Source organism: Gavialis gangeticus, unplaced genomic scaffold, assembly GCF_001723915.1.
Source record: "Gavialis gangeticus isolate Ggan-Ray unplaced genomic scaffold, GavGan_comp1, whole genome shotgun sequence".
Lineage (NCBI taxonomy): Eukaryota > Metazoa > Chordata > Crocodylia > Gavialidae > Gavialis > Gavialis gangeticus.
This window is the reverse complement of record NW_017729001.1, coordinates 14,447,566-14,469,663: the sequence shown is the minus strand read 5'-3', so window position 1 is coordinate 14,469,663 and position 22,098 is coordinate 14,447,566. Positions and strand designations below refer to the sequence as shown.

Genomic DNA, 22,098 nt, shown 5'->3' with positions numbered 1-22,098 from the left:
GAGCTGGGGCAGGCAGGGCAGCCATGGGGGGGCTGGGACAGCGGGTGGGGATCAGGGGGCTCATGGCAGAACCCCCTACATGGTGTGGGGCTGTGGGGGGCAGCAGGGATCACCCCTCCGCCCAGCAACACACGGTGAATCCAGGTTTTGTTTTAAGGGGCTGGGAGCTGGGGCAGGTGGAGCAGCCATGGGGGGCTGGGGAAGTGGGCAGGGGGTCAGAGGCACTCGGGGGAGTGGAGCAAGCAGGAGATGGGGCCTGGCAGGGGTCTCCCCATGGTCCCCTCCCCCCTCCTCCAGCTTCTCCTCCGCCCCCTACTTACCAGCTTGGAGTCCAGGCCTAGCTCCCTGCTATGGTGAGCGGGGACTGCCCAAATCACTAAAGCTCTCCAAATCTTTTCCAAATCAATTTGGAGAGCTTTGAATTGATTCAGACCTTTTAATTGGTCTCCTGATTCGATTCAGATTCAGAAATTCACCCGCTGAATCAGGCCGAATCTCCTCCGAATCAAATCAGCACCTGAAGCTTCGCACAGCCCTACTACACAGTAGCTCGTTGCTACTGCACAGTAGCGTCGGCATCATGGTTCATGCCTGCGAATACTACGTGGCTGTAGTGATAAGCTACATTGCCATAACTCGTCACTATGGTGACATAGAGTCTCATGTAGACGCACACTACGACAATGTTTCCATTGCAGTCCGGGGAAAAACCAGAGGAGGTGCAGTGGCGCAATCAAGCCCCACTTACCCAACATGCTGCAGGAGCAGCAGCCAAGACCTTTAAGTCCCTGAGGAAAGAAATCCCCTCCCTTCCCCTTCATGCTGAGGCGCACATCCTCTCCCATTTCCACCCCCTGCTCACCACTGTCCCCAGCTTCTCCCCTGCTCCAGCTGGGCTGCTCAGTGAGAAAGGGGGACACCAGCAGCAGTGGCAGCAAGCAGGTTCCCTGTCTCTGCTGCTTGCTCCCCCCAGGTGTTTCCAATGAACCTGAAAGCAGGTGCAGCGGGAGGAAACCACCTGCCATTGCCCTGGCTCCTGTCCCAGCCAAGCCCAGCACCCCATGCAGTCACTCCCCACAGTTCTGGCTGGGGTGGAGCAGAAGCAGATGAGACAGTAGGAATGGCAGGCAAATCTCCCTGATCCCTTCCTGCACCCAGAGGCATAAGTAGAAGGGGAAAGGGGAAGAGGAGGTGCCGTAAGCACAGAGAAGGGAGGGGGTACCAAGAGCAGCATGAACAGCAGAGATGTATATCACATCCTGATTAAACAAGTCCCCATTTGCCACTTACACAGCTTGGTCTGCCCATCCTGGGGTGGGAGGTTGGGGTTTGGTCACCCCCGGAGCACAAGTCCGCCCACCTTTTAAAAGGCTGGATTTGTTTATAATTGCAATTATCCTCAGCACATCCCATTTCTACTCAATCCTATAAGTTTGTCAAAACATGGAAGATAATACAGTGGGGCAAAGGAGAGAAAGTTGTTTTATATTTCAGGCAGCTTCTCTGGGGAGACATGATGCAGGTGGCTGGTCAGTACAGTAAGGCTGTACATTTCCTTACCTCTTACTCCAGAAGCCATAAAGTTGATATGCAACAGATTTTTCAAAAGCTGGGATTGTACTTAACTTTACCTTTTTATGATGTATGAAGAAAATTGTTAGTTTTGGTATGGGAGAGGATTAACCTTCTGTTTGGTTTCTTTATACTGGAAATGTTAGAAATGTCAAGCTTGGTCTTCTCTAGTTTTGCTGACACCATGTGCAGCTTTGAGAACATGGATACTATGAGCAGTCACTGTGAGTGGGTAGTAGTATGGAACCTTTAACATAGAATATTACATACAACTTTTGGCCTATTTTCTTTTTCTCAAATGCTCATTAGTCACTGGAGTTAAACAGTTGTTAATATAAATCAAGGAACCAGTTCATGCCTGCTTTGTTCCACAGTGCCTGGAGTCCATGCTAGAGGAGAAGACAAAGACAGAGTATGCTTAAAGTGGCCTAGATGGGACACTCATCAGCTCTCCTCTGTCACAACTATTAATACAGGTCCAGGCAGCATTATTTTTTCTGCATTGTCTCTTTACCCTTTTGTCTTTGGGAGCTTCATCAGCTGTCCAAGGGGGAGAAGAGACAGGTACCTTAAGTCAGGCTCCCCTCTGAGGCCCTTGGCATACATTCATTTAATGTTGTGATGTGATCTGATCCCCAGCCATGACAATCACACCTCCTGCCATGCCATGTATGCTAAGAAAAGACATATGTGAATTTTTCAGACAGAACTGAATTTTGCAATATAAAAAACAAAAAAATCCAAATGAACTAAAGCTGGGACCCCACTCAGCTTACCCCTGCTCCTGCCTCTGTGGCACTGTCCCTCACCATAGGGGCCTCGATCTAGCCCCTGCCCCTTCCCCTTCCCTCCCCCCATGGACTGACCTGCGGGGTTGGGGCGCATGAGGGCACTCAGCCCCCCACCCCAGCCTTGGATCAACTCCAAGATCTACTGCAAGAGGCTCCGAGATCTACCAGTGGATCAAGATCCACTGGTTGGTGACCACTGAACTAAAAAAGAAAAAAAACCCTCCAATATATTATCTTTAAATTCAGCATCTTTCTCTGTAACCTCAGTGCTACTCAATGGAATTTACCTCTAAATTACAAATTAAAATAAGTTTGGTGGTATCTTTGAAAAAGCACCACCTAATCTAGCACACTCCTGAGGGACTGTTTAAGAAAGGTTCAGGGTTGATCTGCACTGCTTTTATAAGAACTTATGGCTGTAAAACAACAGTACTAGCTTTATATGTAATGAAAAAACAATTATTGCTATTGATAACAATCCCTATTACTGTTAACGGAAATCTCCCTTTCTTTCCTAGCATGTTAAGAGTTTTATCAATGAAACTTGGCTGGAGCGATATGATTCTCCCATTCAGTCTGAGAACCTCTTGTTGCTCTGGTCATTCATCGTATCCATCTTTGGTATTGGGGGAATCTTGGCATCTATGAGCAGTGGATACCTGAGTGTAAAATATGGCAAGTATGTATCTGAAAAAATTATTTTCTAAACAAAAAGTTATAAAGTAATGAAATAGTGATTGAAGCCCTTAAGTGCAAGCCAGCCTTATGTATCCAAGTCCCATAATATCGAGTCCCATAAAAATAAAGACTGAAACATTAAACTTGACATGACATTCTACAGGAAGCAGCTGGATAACGAGGACTACTGGAGTGAAGTGCTAATGAAGCGAACAACAGCATTCTGCCTCGGCTACAGCTGTCCTGGCTGAGCCCCTCAATCCTTATGAATTCTATTGCTACAGACTTGCTGCATCTACATGAGACACTGACTGCACAGTCATTACTGCACAGTCATGTAGTACTTATATTAAAAAGTACTAAATGACTGTGCAGTAACCAGTTACTGTGCAACAGCATCACCAAATGGCTTTTAGGTGCCACTGACTGTGCAGTAGCTCGTTATTACTGCGCAGTAGCATTGTGTCATGCTTCCTGCTATGTAATGCTACCATGCAGTAGTGTTGAATCATGCTTCCTGCTATGTGATGCTGCTGTGCAGTAGTAACGAGCTACTATGCAGTTAGCATCTCATGTAGATGTGGCCACCAGGTGGGAACTCACAAAGGCACATGTTATTGAGCCCATGTTACCATCAGCAAGGATGGTAGGCAGCCTCCTAGTCAATGACAAAATGGACTTTCTGAACATGCCTCTAAGAACTCAGCATCATGGAGAAGGGCTATATCACCGATTCTCAACCAGGGTGCCCTGAACATAGAATTTCACAAAGAAACCATAGCATTAAAAACATTCTAACCTGTTCATACAATTCTGTTGTACCCTGTTCCAGAAAGAAATGTCTAATGGGCAACAATTTGCTCATGTTAGTGTCTGCACTTTTCCTGGGCTTCAGCAGGATGGCCAGGTCTTTTGAGATGATTCTTATAGGACGCTTGCTATGTGGCATGAGTGCAGGTAAGACTTTTCACACAAAGTAACAGGTATTTTCACTTCAATCCCAAAACTTTGTCTCTTCAAATAAGATCTCCTTTTGCTAAGAAAGTAAAATGCTATAATCCATGATCTAATGTGCCTTTCATTCATAAGAACATGCCTTTTTATTTTGTCTCTGTAAATTCTTTAGGATACTTTATTTAGCCATCTTTAACTTATAAAACCCTTAGGATTGGAATGATGAGCTGGGCTAATTGGTCATACTCATTTCTGGCAGAAGGCCCAGATCTCAAAATATCTCAGGCTAATGTCAGTATGTATGGGATTTATTACATGAGCTACAACAGGTAGCTCATGTCCCATTCAGTAAGAGGACCCCTTTCTAAATCTGGAAAGGAATCTGCTTCTGCAAACAATACATTTTGTAATGTTCTTTTGTGAGACTGCACAGTGCTGAATGGCAAAATAATTTTCTTAAGTCTACCTGCCCATACACTGGGAGGCCTGTACCAGAGAGCAAGGGCTCCTGCTATTTTAAGGGAAAGGGGCAGCAGGGCAAGACCTGCTGTCAGATGCAGGCACTGGAACAAGAGCTAGTTGCAGGAGAATAAGCACCCAGAGGGAAGCTAGATAAGGTGACTCCTTAGCTGCAGGTAATTACTTGGGAGCTAGCTGCATGACAGTAAGCCAGAGCTCTGAGCAGGTAGGTGGGAAGCAAAGGTAGTTCAGATAGACCGGTGTCCACAAAGAAGAGCAGGTTGCCTGTTGGGCTGATGTAATGAGTTACACCTATTGCTCATCAGAGAGGCCCTGATGGGAAGGGGCTGAACTCAGGCAGTATAAACTCTGGTTGCTGGGTCAGAACAAGCAAAAGGGTCCAGATCTCTGGGAAGACAGGAGTTCCTGCCAGTAGGCTGTGAGGGAGAAGAAGCTGTAGACTGAGAAAAGCAACCTAAAGCATGGGAGGGGGCCAGCAGATTGGGACAAAGCCTGTGTGGGTGGTTTAAGCATGTTAGTGGGTAGCAGCTTGCTGGTGTTTTGAGCATGCCCTTTGTGGACCCAGGTGGGGGGATTGGAAGCATTTTAGTTGACAGCAGTTTGTTGGTGTTTATGTTCATGACTGGAGGTTTGGATCATAGCTGTAAGGGGGAATAAAAGGAGTAAGGTGCCCAGGGCACTCTGGGTGTGTCTACTTGTGCAATTATTATGTCTGAATTTTCTGCACAGAAAGTTCAGCTGCATTAAACTGCAGCCCTGCACTCATCTGAACATGCACCCATCAGAAGCAAATTTGCTCCTGACAGGAGCAATTCAGTCTAGGGCTGCTCCTGCCCTGCTCTGCCCCCTACAGCAGCCAGGAGGGACTCCAGGCTCCCCAAGATGCCAGGCCTGGGCTGGCAGAAAATATGGGTGGTGGTCCTGATATCAGTGGGGCAGGAAAGAGCTGAAAGCTTCCTGTTCTCATCTCCACAAGGCTAAGAAGCAGCTGCCTGGCAGCTGGGACAGCTCTCCCCATCCAACAGAAATCAGGACAGGTCCCTATCTCCATGGGACTAGCAGGCAGCTGCCCACCAGCCAGGACAGCTCTTCTGGCTGAGTGGAGATTAGGACCTGTCCCAATTTCCACTTGGCTGGCAAACAGCTGCCTGGAGACAAGACAGTTTTCCCAGCCAGTCTTCCCAGCACATAGCTGGCAGGCAGCATCCTGCTGAACCAGGACAGCTCTCCCTGCCCCCTGCTGCCTAGGCTGACTGGGAGCTTTTTGCTCCCAGCCAGCATCTACACATGCACTTCAGCACATTAGTTTAATGCACCAGTTTCTAGCACCTGTATCATTAGATTAGATTAATATACTGCATTAGATTAATATACTGCACAGTAATTGCTATGCATGTGTAGACAGTGATGCTTTATTGTGCATTAGAGTAGTCTAATGCACATGCCCAATAAAGCACCTCGTGTAGATGCACCCCCTTTGTTTTGAGCCCTCCACTGGGCGGGAAGGCAAAGTGCTGAGGCCAAGAGGGCTATATCCCATGCAGAAGGATACTTCAATGCTCTTCAATTAGAACTCCCAGAAGAGGCAGGAGCATATGGGGGCTGAGACTGAGGAGCTGAATACTGAGCCAGTGGGCCAGGGTTGAGTGTCTCGGCTAGAGTAGTGGTTCTCAAACTTTTTTGTACCAAGACCCATTTGTAAACACTGATGGCCAGTCCTAACCCAGTGTCCCTCACTCCTGACCCACTGTTCTCCACCCGCAGGCCCACAGTGTTTGGGGCAGGGGGTGGGTGTGTGGGGCATGGGGAGCCCCAAGCAACCCTTTACAGGCTGGAACTCTGCCAGCCTACAAGGGAGAAGCCATGATTTCCCACGTTTTTTATCCTTTAAAGGAGAATCCATTTTTAAAGTTTGTTCGTGACCTTTTCATTTATTCTTGCAGCCCCCTTTTGGGTCATGACCCATGGGTTGTGAAATGATGAGGAGAGAAAATGGGGTCAAATGGGAAATGGGGCCTTATAGACTGAAGCCTGAACAAGAGATTAAGGCCTGAGAGGCTGAGTTCACTGGCTAGGCCAGAAGGCCCCAGGGAATTGTGACTGTGACATCTGTGAGGTATGGATGTGGCTATGGGGGAAGCTGGAGGCCATGTTTAAGGCCTATAGGCTGTGCTATATGCCACTGAGGCATGGAACCCTCAGGGGCTGAGTTAGCCAAAGAACTACGGGAAGAGAGGCAGGACTGGCTGAATGATCTGATCTTGGAATTGTGCTAGAGTCCCATGGCACCACATTCACTTTTCCCACCCAAGGGATTTACAAGCGACCTCCTACAACATTCAGATTCCATCAAGATGTCGCAAGCAAGCAAAAGGAAGTAAACCCTAGGATAGGGATTTTCAACCTTTTCTGAGGAGTGCACCCCTCCTGGTGGGTACCCCCTTCTGGATGTGGAGTGAGTGGGGGGGCGGGTCTTTCGGTGGCCAAACACAAAGCAGCATATCGTGTATCCCCTGGGGCCTTCCCAAGTACCCCCATTTGACAACCCCTGCCCTAGGGTCTGCAGGGTTAGTCCACCACAAAGGGTGCACTCAAGCCCTTTCTAGGCAGGACCTGTTTACAAGGCCCTATGGTGATTTCCAGTCCCTTCTCTTGGGGATAGGGGGAGCCCCATCTTCATGCACAAACCTAATTTCAGTTAATTTAATAGTTTCAGGCCTTTATCACTTTTTCCACCACATACAGAGAAGCTATTCAATGCATGCATCAGCTAAACTCTTGTACAAACTAATTTTAATATGCAGAGTTAATTCCTATTATTACAACTTTTTTGTTTCTTCTTTTCCATGATTCCACCCCAATTCAAGGTTTTGCTTTGCTTCTACATCCTCAATATATTGGGGAAATTTCCCCCAAGAAGCTACGTGGATTTGGAAACTCTACTGCCGCTGTTTTTTGGGCACTAGGAAAATCCATAGGGCAAGTTATGGGACAAAGGTAAAATACACTTATTTCCTTACTTGCCTTCATTTCCATATATTCTTTTTAACCCCCTTCTTTTCCAATTTTTCACTTGGCTCTCCAAAGCCAACATCTGATGAACTTCCATTCTATAATATGTATACTTTTATGCTTCCTAGAGAGCTTTTAGGAAGTAAATCCTTGTGGCCTATGCTGATGGCCTTGGGTGGAATTCCAGCATTGGCTCAACTGGTCACTCTGCCATTCTTTCCTGAGTCCCCACCCTACTTCCTGATACATAAAGGAGATGAGGACGGCTGCATGAAAGGTAATATAGATATTTTCCCCCTGGGTTTTATTTCTTTTGATTTAGCCAATTCTGTAAAATTAATATTCCCCTAAGAGTTAAGTAGGAATGAAGTTCCCTAGTGCCCATTTCTCAACTGATTCTGTAAACACTGACCAGCTACAAATCTTGATACTAGTCTAAATTAGCAAAAGTAATTGCCTTCCTGGAAAATTCTGTATTAGGCACACCTTTGACTTTCTACAGATACTAATTAATTTCACTGTTGTACAAAACCTTCTGAAAAATAATGTCTGAGTCAGTCAATTCAATGGAGGAATCAAAGCATGCATGTAGTGCATGGCTCACAAATCATTTACTCAAAACATTCCTTATATCAACTTAACAAAGAGATGGACTAATATGATGGCTTTTGCTCTCCTTATCTTGCACAGCCATGAACCAGCTTTGGGGTGAAGGGCATCATCAGGTTGAGATTGATGAAATGCTGAAAGAGAAGAGTGCAATGAAAAATACAAAGGTCATGAGCATCTTGGAACTATTGAAAGAAGCTTCTTTTCGTTGGCAGCTGTACACCTTAATTTCCCTTTCATTTACAATACAGCTTTCTGGCATCAATGCAGTTGCGTATCTTCCACCCTTCAAGTCTCAAAACAATCAACGGGCTACAAATTCAGAATTGTCTTCTTGGTCTCTCTTAACCTTTTTGTATTTGAGTCTGTTTCTTCCAGGGTTTGTATAACAGCCAGTTGTGTAACTGCTACGGGGCTGCAATGAACTTTTCTTTAGTTGAGCCATGCCTATGTCATCAAAACTTGCAATAGGCTTTATATTAATGCTTCTTTTAGTTGCTGCCACCTTCATTTTGGCATTTGCCTGGATTCAACTTGAGGCAACTGCTTTGCCTCTATTGGCATGATTCTTCCAGCCATTGAAACATTGTGGTGATAGCAGAGGCAGAAGCCGAAATACAGCCAAGTTTAACACTGCAGTCCAAATACTGATTTCAGTTTCTCTTGAACGATCTCAAATATATCATGAAAAGAAAGGGAGATAGTTCCAAGCACTGGAGAATTCCACATAGGTTGTTGGAAAGAAAAAACATCTTCTACCATGATTTTTTTGGATTTGTGTCTACAGTGCCCATATACACAGCTGTTTATGAAAGCTAGTAGAGACTAGCAGAGCAATGAGTAGTTATGCTAATTTCCCCTATAAGTCAAGGTGTGCTGTGACTTGCTAACCAATAAGGAAAGACAGGTAACTCAGTGACAAGCTAACATCTGCATAATCAAGGATGACAAGTAAGGCAGAAGGCAGAGTAGAGATGCACTTTACATACTAAACTAAATCAGAGATTAGTTTATAACCTTTCATGAGTTTGAGCTCACTTCAACAGAAGGAAAACAATCTTCAACAAGTGGAGAGGGGTGATGTGGCCAAGTGGACAGCAGCCTGGCCTGGGGACTCAGGAGATCTGAACTCTGTGCTTAGTTCTGGGATGAGTCTACTAGGTCACCCTCAGCAAGTCTTTGTGACTCAGTATCCTGACCTATGAAATGGTGGTGAGGATAATACTATTGACCTACTGATGAAAAACACAGTCAGAGAGCTAGATATATAATTAATGTAATATGATTACATAATAGGTTTAAAAAGTGAATCCTAATCTACTTAGAGTTGAAAACACTGCACCACTGCTCCATTCATATTATAATATACAACAAATCCACATGCCCCTCAGTACTGGCAGCAGAGGAAAGCTGATATAAACCAAACCATCCTCTTTTGGAAAGACTGAGGAAGAGCAGCCCAGCTCAGTTTTGCAGCTTTTCAGGGGGGAAAAAACCCAGAAAACCATATTCTATTCCTGCAGAAAAGGCTGAATTTTTAAGCCGTAAGGTTGTAAGCCTGTTTAAAAAAAAAGCACTTAATGATAAAGGTCTATGATGAACTAATGGCAGACAAGGTTCTTTGGGTAAATCTGGTATCTTTTATTAAACCAACTCAAATAGTTGGGAAAATTCTTCTTAGCAAGCTTTCAGGCACAAATACCCTTCATCAGATATGATGAACTAATGACACTTCAACAGATGAAGATATTATTAATTTTAGCTAAATTATTGTTAAGAACATTTTACAAGGTTTTATCTGCCAATAATATAAAACCTCACAAATACTACAAAAATGATGAACAACTGTACCTTATTATAAAGCTAAAGAGCAGTCAGACTAATCAGCATAGTCATTGTTGAATAGCAGCTACTTGTCTCTTCTGTCTGCCCAGTTACTCAGGATCAGTATCACACAGATATGTGTATATTTATGCTGTTTTTTTTCTAGATCTACTTTTATGCACTTGATGTGCTCCACACAGCTGGGTTTGATCAAGACACTATCTCCTACATGTCACTGGGAATTGGTTTCTGTGAACTTATCTCTGCTATATTCTGTGTAAGTATTAGCACATTGAGAACTGGTTAAATTTGCTCCACTTGCAGTGATGTTAATATAATTTCTGTCCTTCAGACCGTCATCATTGAGCGGTGTGGCAGAAAAGTACTGCTTTGGTGTGGCTACTGGATCATGGCTTTCTTAGCAGCAATCCTCACAGTGACAATCTCACTGCAGGTAAAGAAACTCTTTTCAGTGGTGGTTCCTTGTTTAGTATCCATCCAACTTTTAAGCTCTCCTCAAAGGCAGGATGACCTATAGAAACAGGCCAGCTAGATTTAGAATCCCCAAAATAACTTAGATCACATGGATTCTCACATTTGTCAAATGACTCCACCAGCCTTGCACTCTGTGCAGGCAGAGCTGAACCTCATGTGAAGTCAATCCTGTAACTGCTTAACCTAGGCATCCTGTGACTGTGGCTTCTCTTGGCAGAGCTTCTTGTAATCTTCCCTTCTTTTCCATTTGCCCCACTTAAGATGAATAAAAGCTAAGCCTTGGAGCAGGCTTTTTTTTTTTATACAAATATCTGTAAGTGCAGGCCATTGGTCATTGTAAAGTTGTTTCCTTTTAACAGGTGCAGTTTTGAACATGGTATAAAAGTAAAGCACATGATAACAAAGAAAAAGAGCACCTTAACATTAGTTCTGCTGCTAGATACATTGAAAAGTGAATAGGGCTGCTCAAAAAGGGGAATGAGCCTGCCAGCTAACTTCTATGATACTAACAGCAGTTCTGGTACCACTGCCAAATCTTTTCAGGGGCAGGGCTCTTATAATACTAGAGATCTGGAAAGAGGATCTATACCTGGCAGCAAGGTAATAGCACTCTCCCAGCATTGTTTTATTCATGCTGGACCTGCTCAATCACAGAATCACTTGTCCCTTCTGTCCTTCCTTCCACCAACAGCATCTTGTGCACTGGAGCACACTGACTCTTCTCTACATGGCAAGGTGCTCCATGGAGGAGGTTCAGACAGGGTGACCATATGTCCCATTTTCACCAGCTAGTCTTGTTTTAAACCCTTGTCCTGTTTGCTTGGTCACATGAATGCTTTTAGTCAAAAGTGGTGTAAGAAAGGGTTGCCAGTCTTTCCCCTGCCCAGATCCTCAGTGCTCAAGACCCTTACCCCTTCAGGCAAGGCCTGAGATGGTTCCCATTCTACATGAGTTATTTTAGATGCCATCCAACAAAAACAAGCAAGAAGAGAATTGGCATACCTCATATTTCTAAAAGTTAGGGGGAGGCCAGAGTGAAAGGGAAATGCTCTCTCAGGCCCTTTCCAACCTAAAGTTTCTGAAGTCTGCAGTTGCTCTATGCTATCAAGCCTCTTTCTCCTGTCCTGCACTCATCTAATGAACACTTTCCCATGCCTCCCACAATCACAAAATCCTACATTTACCAGTCAAGTGCATTGTACTTTACTTGAAAGGACTTCGGCAGAAAATAGGAAGTGCTTCTACATCCTAAAACGTGTTTTCTCCCTTAGGATTGGTTCTTCTGGGTGCCGTATTGCAGCCTTGGTTTGATTATCATATATGTGAGTTGCTTCGCAATTGGGCCAGGTGAATAATTCCTTCATACAAGAGAAAGAAACCACACTACCTAACTACATCAACATGGCTGGGGGGTGGGGAGAATAGACACCTTATACCAGGGGCTGGCAACCTCCAGCCCAAGGGCTGCATTCAACCCACAGATCCATTTGATCCAGCCTGCAGACATATAACTCTGCTGGCATTCAGTGGCAGGGGAGCTTTGGCAGCAGTCATTTTCCCCTGCTGCTGTGGAGAAAAAGCAGTGGCAGTGGACACTTTCTGCCTTCTGCTGCTGGGAAAAGTGGCAGCAGTGCCCCCCCAACTGTCCATTGCTCTGGGACCCTGTCGAATGCAATGCCTGTTCCCATGCACATCCACTGCATGCCAAATCCAGTGCATGTCCCAGGGTGGGCACCATGTGTGGCATGTGCCCCAGGGCAGCTGGTCTGGTACTGCACTGCACATGGCACCCACTCAAAGACTGCTGTACGCAGCACCTGCCCCGACTGCTCCAGGACATGTGCTGGAGCAGGCACCATGTAGATGAATACAGGATGGGGGCACAGTCCCAGGGCAGCCAGAGTGGGTGCAGTGTGCAGTGCATGAGGCCATCCAGTGCATCCCACCTGCTGCCTATGGGTCCACTTGAGACCCACAGACAGCACCAGGGGCCAGATTACAGGGCTCTGCAGGCCAGATCCAGCCTGTGGCCGCTATCTTTAACACAGTTCTGACACACTTAGTACACTGTTTGAAGCAAGTATTGGCCTTGCACACTGCATAATATCAGTCACAGTCAAACTCATTTCACCTAAATTGGAACTCATGTGAAAAATCTTGAATTCAGTAAACTGATGTACACTTAATTGTTACTGGGCTTAACTGAGACCAAAAAGAGGCCAGAAGGAAGGGGGAAAATAGCCACTGGAAAAGAAAATAGGATGATAAACAAAGCAAACAGCAGGCAGAGAGAAAAATAAATACAGAAAGTCTGAATAAAGAAAGTTTTACAACTCTGTATTATATAAAAGTGAGTGTGCATGCACTCACACACTCATACTCTTCATCTGTCCCAGACAGAGGTTCTTCTTTCCCTAATATATACCATATAATTTCCTTTAGCTTTAAATGACTTTCCAGTTGACATACCTTCTCCTGGCAGGGCAGTGAGGGATGGTTTACTAACACAAAGTTATTTTAAATACTCTTGGGACCTAAAAACTAGGGCTGTGCAAAACAGCACCATTCCGCTTCGACTTCTGTTTCCACGGAACAGTGTTTCGTTTCAAGTTTCAAGACCCCGATCTGCCTGGAGGCTGATGCTGCCACCTGGGACCAGCAGCAGCCAGGGCCGTCCCTAGGGGGGGTGGAAATCTGGGTGACCACCCTGGGCCTCACACTTTGGGGGGCCCCGCAGAGCCAGACGGAGTGGCCGTGGGGACTCTGTACTGCCGCTGCCAGCTTCACATCTGGTCACCCATTACCTCCCCCCCTCCCCCCCCACTGCTGCTGCTGCCAATGGTGGCGGTGGTTTCTTTGCATTCAGGGCGCAGAGGATCGGGGCAGGGGCAGGTCCCCACACAAACTGATTTGCCCCGAGCCCCGCACCCTCCTCTGGTCGGCTCTGGCAGCAGCCCAATTGATGCTGCCAGAGCAGACCCAAGGAGGGTGTGAGGCCCAAGGAAAATCAGTTTGGCGGCGGCTTCTTTGCATCCAGGGTGCATGGGATCAGGCCCAGGGCAAATCAATTTGTGCGGAGACCTGTTCCTGCTCCAATTCTATGAGCCCTGGATGCGAAGAAACTGTCGCCATCCGTGGCGGTACCATGGGAGGGTAGCAAATGGCCAGACGAAGCCAGCAGCAGTGGCAGTGGTGCAAAGTCCCCATGGCCACTCTGCCTGGCTCCACAGGGCCCCCCAAAGCATGAGGCCCAGGGTGGTCACCCTGATTCACACCCCCAGGGACCGCGCTGGCTGCCACTGGCCTCAGGTAGCAGAACCAGCCTCCTGTCCATCCAGCAGGCAGATAGGGGGCCCACCGGGATGCCTGGGAGGGCTGCAGAGGCCGTGCCGGAGTCCTCCCAGGGGTGCGGGCCCCCAATATGCCTGCCAAATGACAGGAGGCAGCCAGGTGCTGCCACCTGGGACCAGCGGCAGCACTGATCTTCTTGGTGCTGGGTGTGAGCTGCACCCAGTGCCGGTCTGTCATCTGGCAGGCAGATCAGGGGCCCACAGCCCCAGGAGGACACCAGCACAGCCCCCGTAGCCCTCCCGGGGGTGCAGGCGAGATTGCAATCTGCCTGCCAGATGAGAGGAGGCGAGTGCTGCCGGCTGGGACTGGTGCCGAAGCCAGTAAGCCTGGCTTTGGAACTCGAAATGTTTCGAGTTCCCTTGTTTCGTTTTGAAGCTGTTTTGAAGGCTTTTGTTTCATGTCAATTTCACTGTTTTGAGCTCAAAACACATTGAAACAGCTTTGAAACAAAATGCCAGGCAAAATTTCGCATAACCCTGCTAAAAACATAGTATGAAACATTACTAAAATCTCAATTCTATAGAACTTACCTATCTCTAGTATAGGTCTAGCCTAATACTACTATATACACTACATTGGGTTATTCAAAATGCAGGCTTCTGTAGTTGCAACAACAAAAGACCTGGGACTTTCAACCAGAATCTCTTATGCCAGGACCTCAGAGTCCCCAAAGCAATTGCTAATTAATACTTGCATTTTTTCAAGTGAGTTAATTGAAGAATGATTTAAAATGTCAACTTCTGTCATATGGTAGCATGAGATACACCACAGACATTTCTTCTTCTAGATGTGGAGAAATGCCATACTCTCTCAAATACCAGTGTGTCCTGTTCTTGCATATTTGCTAGTTGTCTTATGATGACATTCCCTGAAAACCAAGGCAGGGAGATTTAAACCTTGAATTCAGTAATGTATTAAAGATTACCTAACTTCCAAGTACAGTATGCCCTGTGACCTAGATGAGATTACAACAATGCTTGCTACACTGGTGCCTCAGTGACTGGTCCACAGGCATACAGCAACTCAGCAGAGAAGAAATTAGAACTCAGATGCCCTAGCTTTCCACTGCATACACTGCCTACAACTTATCCAAACTTTTACCTTGGCCTTGAAATTAATGAAGCTGTTGTTCTCTACTTTCACCAACACAATTGGTTGGGTATTTTGTCACAGGGTGGTGGAGAGAAGAGACAGAGGAAAGAGAAGGGAACCAGAACAACTGAAAACAGCACAGCATGTGGTGCTTATTTATGTCTCATCTTTCTTTCAGCTGGTGCTACAGCGTCCGTTAGGGTTGAAATCTTTGATCAGTCATCCAGACCACCTGCCTTTGTAATTGGTGGGTCTCTCAACTGGACAGGACTCTTTGTGATTGGCATGACTTTCCCATTTATTGTGGTAAGTGACACAAACTGGAACATTTCCCAACTGCTCCCTATTCCAAACAATATTGGACCCTGTCAAGGAAGTGGGAAAAGGGACAAAGAAAAAGCAATAGACTACAATATCATGTCAACCTGAAACTTTTTGGCGCACACACTATGGAGGGCACTTATATTAAAGGTGGTGTATTTGATTTGGAGATGAATTTGAAATCAGCTCAAAGAGCATATGCCAAAGGTCAAAACATAAAGGCTTTATCTTTAAGTTATTGAGTCTAAAGATCCAAAAATGACACTGCAGATGTTGAAAAGTCAGAGAATATAGTCATCTTTCTTTCTTCCTTTTTTCTTTGTTCCAGGAGAGCCTTGGCCAATTCTGTTTCCTTATCTTTATGGGAGTGCTTTTCATCTCAGGGATTTCTATCTACCTGTTCCTTCCAGAAACAAAGGGAAAATCTGCCATGGAAATCAGAGAAGAATTCAACAAGTTAAATTTTAGGAAGAAGTGTGTCCCAGACATTGAAAAGAACTTCACTGAGGATTATACCTTCTGTACCAAGCTCTGATTTACCATCAGGGAAGTCAGCGTCTCTTAAAAAGCAAGGGAAAAGAAAGACTTCTCACTTTCAGACTGGCAAGTAAACCAAAATGGACTTTTGATTTTAATCTGTCGTTTACTATTCCCATTTTGCCTAAGCATCACATGTTTTCAGACATGGTGTTCTCTGGACAACACAAAAGCAAGATGATATCTGTGAGTAATGGATACAGAATTCAAGATTGCTATGGCAGAGCATGCTGGTTTCACTCAACGAAATGTGTATCTTCTTTCATAATTTCCGTCAATGAAGCAAAAATTCAAATTTTGCTTAAGTTTTTAAACAATTTTCTGATGAACCATAGGGAAGAGAAGGCATGCAGACTCACCTCTTCTACAGGAATTTCAATTTATATTTCACAACAAAGAACCTGGAATATTTAAGTTATTGATTTGCTGCCTCAGGCTGGTTAAGTTCAGTCTGTGATGGACCCAGGAAAAGTTAAATGGTATATGAAATAAAATCCAATGTTGCTTTAGATTCTACAACACAGAACTGGAAAATTTTAGGTCTACATTATTCAGTTCTTACATGAACTGCTTTCAGACCTGTGCAAGATTTTTTTTTTTTGGTTGAAAATCCAGTAGCCTTGGTAGTCTGAGTTCCTCTATGCTTCCTGCTTGTTCTATTTCTAGATGATGCTTGGTCTCTCTGCATCTTCCTCCCTGTCCTGGGTCTCACTAATCTGACTGCTGCCTTCATATTACATGTACCATTTGTTGGGTAACAACACACTTCTAAAACTAAATTAGCTTTTTATTAAGATAACTATAGCGATGCTGAAACGACAAGTCTCATTCTTTCCACATGTGCACAGACTGGCTCCTTGGTGCCGCTTCAAAACTTTTCCTTCCTATAATACGGTATTTGTGAAGCATAGGTTTTGAAGGGACAAATACCACATTGTAGGAAGGAAGAGTTTTGAGGAGGCGCCAAGGAGCCAGTCTGTGCGCAGCAGTCAGCTTAGTGAAATTTGGCAGAGGGTCACTGTAGAACACGTGAGGAAATGGGTTCACCCTGCTTGCCAGCTCTTTCCAAGTCCCACCTCACCTCCTGGCTCTCGCCTACCATGACTTTGATGTTTTTTGGTTGTTGTTGGGAGAAGGGTCCCTGGGGCTTGGAGTAGCCTTATTTGTCTGGCCAGGCCAGCACCACCTGGGGCCTTTGCTCTCCCTTGGCACTCCCCCTTTATGGGAGTGCTCCGATAGATGTCTGTGGGCTCATCCAGGCTTCACTTGTCACAGCCTTGCCCCTTTTTCTCTGGCTGCCCCATCCACCTTGCTCCACTAATTAGTACCTGAGCTCCCCGGTATCAGCCCTGCCTTAATATGGCAGGCCCTCATGGGGGTCCAACCTTACTACACTAGTCTCTGCCCCTCTGGCTTAGGGCTAATTTCTGGCACCTATAACAGAGGAACGTACCCAGGCAGTCCTGCTCCTGGCCTCCTCTGCCCCTGTAGCCACAATCTGGTCCTTCGCTCTCAAGTTAAAAAAAATGGAATATAAAACACAAGCCAGCTGCTTCATAAACAGTCTCCCTCCCTCAGGTTTAATGTTACCCACAAGCTCTACTTCCACTGGAGCTATCTTACCTCCAGCTCCCCCAGGGTAGTTTAGATGCCTGCCTGTTCATCTCTAGCAGCCCTGCTCTCCTAGAAGCTCCTCTTCCCCCTGCAGGGACTGCTGCCCTAGCATGCTCAGAGACTGGGCTTATATCTCCCAGCCCAGCCTCTTCCCAGTTAGGGGACTCAGTAGTGGCCTTAGGGGAGGGCAAACGAGGTGACTGTCTGGGTCCCCACACTTTAAGAAGCCTACATTTTGGGGGGTGACGTTTTTGCAAGAAAGTGGCTCATCAAAATTAAGCCTCTAAGAGGCCCCAAATGACCCTCTTACTCAGGGCCCTAACAACCCTAAGGCTCTGCACCCTACCCCCAGGAACCCAGGTGCAGCTAATTGCTTCATTAGCCCCCTGGCCTTAATCCCTAGCTCAGTCTACATGGGCTCCTACTCCTTACTGCCCTTCCTGGCCCTGGTTTCCTACCCTTTCAGGCCTTCCTATTAACAGGGAAAGGAGTTCCCCATTACAGTCATCTGAATCTCAATTTTCCATCCATAGTATGTAAATAATTATCTACAAAATCATTAAAAAGGTATTAGCTACTTTTAAATGTGTCAAAGGTGAAAAAACTCACTGAAAAAAAGTCTGGTTAGAATTTTTTTGAAGAGGACTACATCAAAAACAGCAGAAGTTTAAAAAAAATGAAGCTTAACATGGACAATATCTTTAGGAAACAATATGTGCTTTAGTGGTCTGGGAAAAAATATTTCTGATTTACCAGAATTACATCCATTTGAAAATTGCGCACTATGAAATAGACATTTTTAAATTTACACTGGATTGTAATTCTAGAAAGACAGTATTCATGAATGCACAGCTTGGGGAGAATGCACATAACTCTAAAAAAAAAAAAACCACCCAAAAAAACAAAACCCACATTTCTTAACCCACATAACCACTTCTGCTACTAGTATACTTCCCCAAGATTGTTTTTTCTTTGTGGTAGCACTCACACAGCACCAGTGTAGCTTAGAATGAACAAAGAGCTGTAGTTAGTATTTTAGCTGATCCTGGCTCAAAGAACTGTAAGTAACTCAATTACTCTGATCTGAAGCTGCCAAGATGCTCCACAGAACTAAAGCTTTGCTCATGAACAGTTTGAGCTTTCATTCTCTTAGAAGATCCTTTGTTAATGGGAAGCAAAGGATGCTCATACCTTTTCCCTTTGGGTTGGTGAAGGAAAACATTTCAGCCTTTCTCCTCCATTTTTACTGCCTATTTTGTGTGTGTGAGAGTGGAAAATAATTCTTTGCATATTGTAAAGGAGTCACAGAAAAAAAAGAAAAGGTGGTAGGACAGAGCCAGCCAAGCTCTGAGAGAAACATCAAAAGGTAACATTAGAGACCAGGAAATGAGAAAGAGCTCCAATTCTGGTTTTGCTGCATCAATTGATGCATGCCAGCATATTGGTGGCCCTGCTGGCTACAGCATTGCACTGCCGGCTCAAGTTCATACTGTGGTCAATTATTACCCCCAAGTCTGTGGTGGCAAGTGCTGAAGGATCTTCAGTCCTGCTGCCTGATGAGAGGCAGCAGTTGCACAAGCACCCATGTCATGAGTTTTGCCTGTCAGCAGCTAGGGGTGCAAGCCCCAGAACCCCCCTGCCCCTATCTCCTTAACAGCTGGCAGGCTTTGTGGCTGCAGCAGAGCCTAGAAGCCAGGCCTGCAGTAGTTCCCGTTCTCCCCCCCACCCTGTGCCCCAAGATAGACACAGTTGCACAAGCACCCATGACATGAGTTTTGCCTGTCAGCAACTAGGGGTGCAGGGCCTCAGAACCCCTGCACCGATCTCCTTGATGGCTGGCAGACTTTGTGGCCTCAGCAGGGGCTAGCATGCCTCCAGCTTTCACCCCGCTGTGCCTTAACAAACACACAGTGTCACCCATGTCACGAGTTTTGCTTGTCTGCAGCTGAGGTACAGTTTTCCCCAAACCCCTGCACAGATCTTCTTGAAACTTGGCAGGCTTTGTGGCCTTAGCAGGGGCTAGCATCCCTGCAGTTTTGACCACACTGTCGCTTAACATACACACGTGACACAAGTTTTGCTTTCAAGACTTTGGGGTGAAGTTTCCCTGAACCCCTGAAGTTATCTCCTTGAAACTTAGCAGGCTTTGTGCCCACAGAAGGGGATACCATTCTTGCATATTTCATCCAAATCAGGACAGAAATGACAAAGTTATAGGCTCTTTTGGCCTTCTCCATTATATCCTATCAGCAAAACATTGAAACAGGGTCAAAACAGTGAAGCTGTTTCGACAGAACGGAACAGTTATTTCAAATCGAAACAAAATTCAAAACGGAGCGCTGTTCCGTCGAAACACAAGTCGAAACAGAATAGTGCCGTTTCACACAGCTGGAGTGTATAACTCTGTAATATAACATAAATAATAAAGCAACAGTTTAAATATTTATTTTGTATGTTCCCAGGATCCATTTTTAACTTTCATTTAGATAGATTTTTTTTTTCTAATAGTCATAAGCAAATATCATTTCTTTATATTGTATGCAGATCTTAATTACGAATATCTTTCCCCATAAAAGCTAGGATTCCAAGGTGAATGCAACATTTCCAAAATACTTCCATAAACATTTGCTAGGCCCTTTCATTTTAAACAGTCAGGAGACTCTTCTTTCATCCAAAAGCCATAAAACTGATTTTGTATTTTCTATCTTATAAACACACTTCCTAAACATTTTTATTGGTGGAAAGATGCATTACATGAGAAGATATGTCCCAGTGGCAAAGCAAACATATGGGAAAATGTTAACTGTTCTAAACCTTACCCACCAAACTGGATAAAAACTTTTGCAAAGCAAACAGTACAAAGTCAAATTTAACTTTTACTGGTCCCAGCCTACAGGCTTGCTTATTTCAGTTACTGGATTACATCCTTCAGAAAAAAACAAGTGAAACCAAATTACTAATCCAAAAGAGTTCTACCACAAAGCAAGCAGAAAGAACCAAGAAAAAAATTAAATCAAAAACAAACATTTGTCTCTCAGATATGGTGAGTTCTCTATTATTTATGTACTTGCCTTGCACATCTGGTCAATATTAAACAATCAAGCATAGTGGCAGGGAAGAGGGAGAATACAGATGACGATCTGCTCATTTGCATACCCCCATAAAACTCAATAATTCAGTTATCAATAACTTCTGGGTTTGTCCCCAAACACTTAAAAAAGCAAATATGGTAACTTATATTTGTTGCCTTTAGCAACTTAATTTCTAAATTGTATTATCATATTTTCAGAGATATGTAGACAGCATAAAATGCTATTTCATTATTCAGGTCAATGTATTTACAAAAGTAATACCAAGAAACAAAAGTAAATACTTTCAAGCCCTGAATATCTGCTCCTGTGAGACATATACATAAGGAAAAAACTTAGAGGTAAAGTGGGAAATATCCCTCTAATTTAAAGAAACTTTAAGGCATTCATTTTAGCATTTCAAGGAATGCATTCTCCTTATTTAAATCCTCCAACAATAAGAAACTCAATATTTATTTTTAGCAATTCCAAACACTCAAAGAGAAGATAGCAAGGCCATAAAGAATACCCAGGCTATATCACAAATCTGTTTTCTATATTCTAGGTTCTGTATCAGAAACTGTTTCAAATGATTTGTGTATTGGGAATTGGTGGAAGCTTCTCATTTGGCTTCCAGATTTCCATGATTACCTATGCTTCTGAGGTAAGACAGCATCCTCGATGACACAGCTCACATTAAAACTGTATTTGGGAGTCAGGCCAGCATTCAAGCTAGTTAGCCCCAGTGTGCAGCAAGCTACTCAGGAGGACAGATGCCTCTCTGCCTGGCACCGTATTCTAACCTCAGTCTTCATTTCCTGACCTGCCAGCTCCTGACTCCCTGGGTTTGTTGCTCCACCAGTCTGGACCCCCACTCCTGGTTCCTAACCTTGTCTGCTCTTGATCCCCTGGCTTTAACTCCCTAGTCAAGCCTGACTGCCCAAATCCAGGGTGTTCCCTGACAAGTCCTGCTTTGGGCCAGTCTTGAAGGCAACTTGAAATTCTGTTCCTAATTCTTTCTGTCCTTATTATGTCCTGAGCAGCTTGTACAGCCCTGTGGGAGGGTATTTAAGCAAAATCAATACAGGACAACAGGCAGTTTTAAAAGAACAGGAGATTAGCTGCAAAAAGCTTTTACTCAAATATGCAGACACGTGATTTGGCTATTCTTAATATGTAACTATATAGCCCTTACCAATTTCCCTAAGGAAGACTGTTGAGAGTATGAGTGCAATTGGTTCAAAGTATGCTATAATATTTACTAGGAATTTTCAAATATAATGAAAATACCCATGGTATTTCACTACCATGGTAACTGGTAGTGAAAATCTCTCTCCCCACCATTTTTTTTCTCTTCAGCACATCAAGAAATTCATCAATGAGACCTGGCAGGAACGATACCATTCTTTCATTGACAAGCAGAGCCTCACGTTACTGTGGTCATCCATTGTCTCTGCTATTAGCATTGGGGGGCTCTTGGGAACCATCAGCTCAAGATCTCTGTCCACAAAATATGGGAAGTCTGTATCCAGTAAAAAGCATTTTAAGAACTGTTCTATATGACAGGATAGAAAATTATGGGCGATTTGGAGAAAACAGTCCTTATGGAAGGGAAGAAAAGTCAATGTTCCTAGACAATATGCAGCCATTATTTCATCCTATCTACCCCATTAATTTCATTTTATACATTTCAAAGACAG

The 22,098-nt window shown here is 44.7% G+C and overlaps 2 protein-coding genes across 3 annotated transcripts in view; both read left to right on the top strand.

Moving 5' to 3' along the window:
• The window catches only part of LOC109290411 (solute carrier family 2, facilitated glucose transporter member 11-like), a 23,495-nt gene extending 5,588 nt beyond the window's left edge, over nt 1-17,907 (top strand). The window contains exons 3-12 of one of the 2 annotated variants that reach the window (XM_019506904.1): nt 2,882-3,042; nt 3,874-3,998; nt 7,343-7,472; nt 7,616-7,764; nt 8,178-8,365; nt 10,087-10,197; nt 10,273-10,374; nt 11,687-11,762; nt 15,037-15,164; nt 15,508-17,907. In XM_019506904.1, the coding sequence (XP_019362449.1) occupies nt 2,882-3,042; nt 3,874-3,998; nt 7,343-7,472; nt 7,616-7,764; nt 8,178-8,365; nt 10,087-10,197; nt 10,273-10,374; nt 11,687-11,762; nt 15,037-15,164; nt 15,508-15,714 (1,377 nt within the window). In that variant the 3' untranslated portion in view covers nt 15,715-17,907. The remainder of the gene's footprint in view (nt 1-2,881; nt 3,043-3,873; nt 3,999-7,342; nt 7,473-7,615; nt 7,765-8,177; nt 8,366-10,086; nt 10,198-10,272; nt 10,375-11,686; nt 11,763-15,036; nt 15,165-15,507) is intronic. The other variant, XM_019506905.1, reaches the window with a different exon arrangement.
• A 1,586-nt stretch (nt 17,908-19,493) lies between these two features.
• LOC109290409 (solute carrier family 2, facilitated glucose transporter member 11-like) overlaps nt 19,494-22,098 on the top strand; it is a 96,450-nt gene continuing 93,845 nt past the window's right edge. The window contains exons 1-3 of the mRNA XM_019506899.1: nt 19,494-20,373; nt 20,964-21,062; nt 21,758-21,918. Coding sequence (XP_019362444.1) covers nt 20,371-20,373; nt 20,964-21,062; nt 21,758-21,918 — 263 coding nt within the window. The 5' untranslated portion in view covers nt 19,494-20,370. The remainder of the gene's footprint in view (nt 20,374-20,963; nt 21,063-21,757; nt 21,919-22,098) is intronic.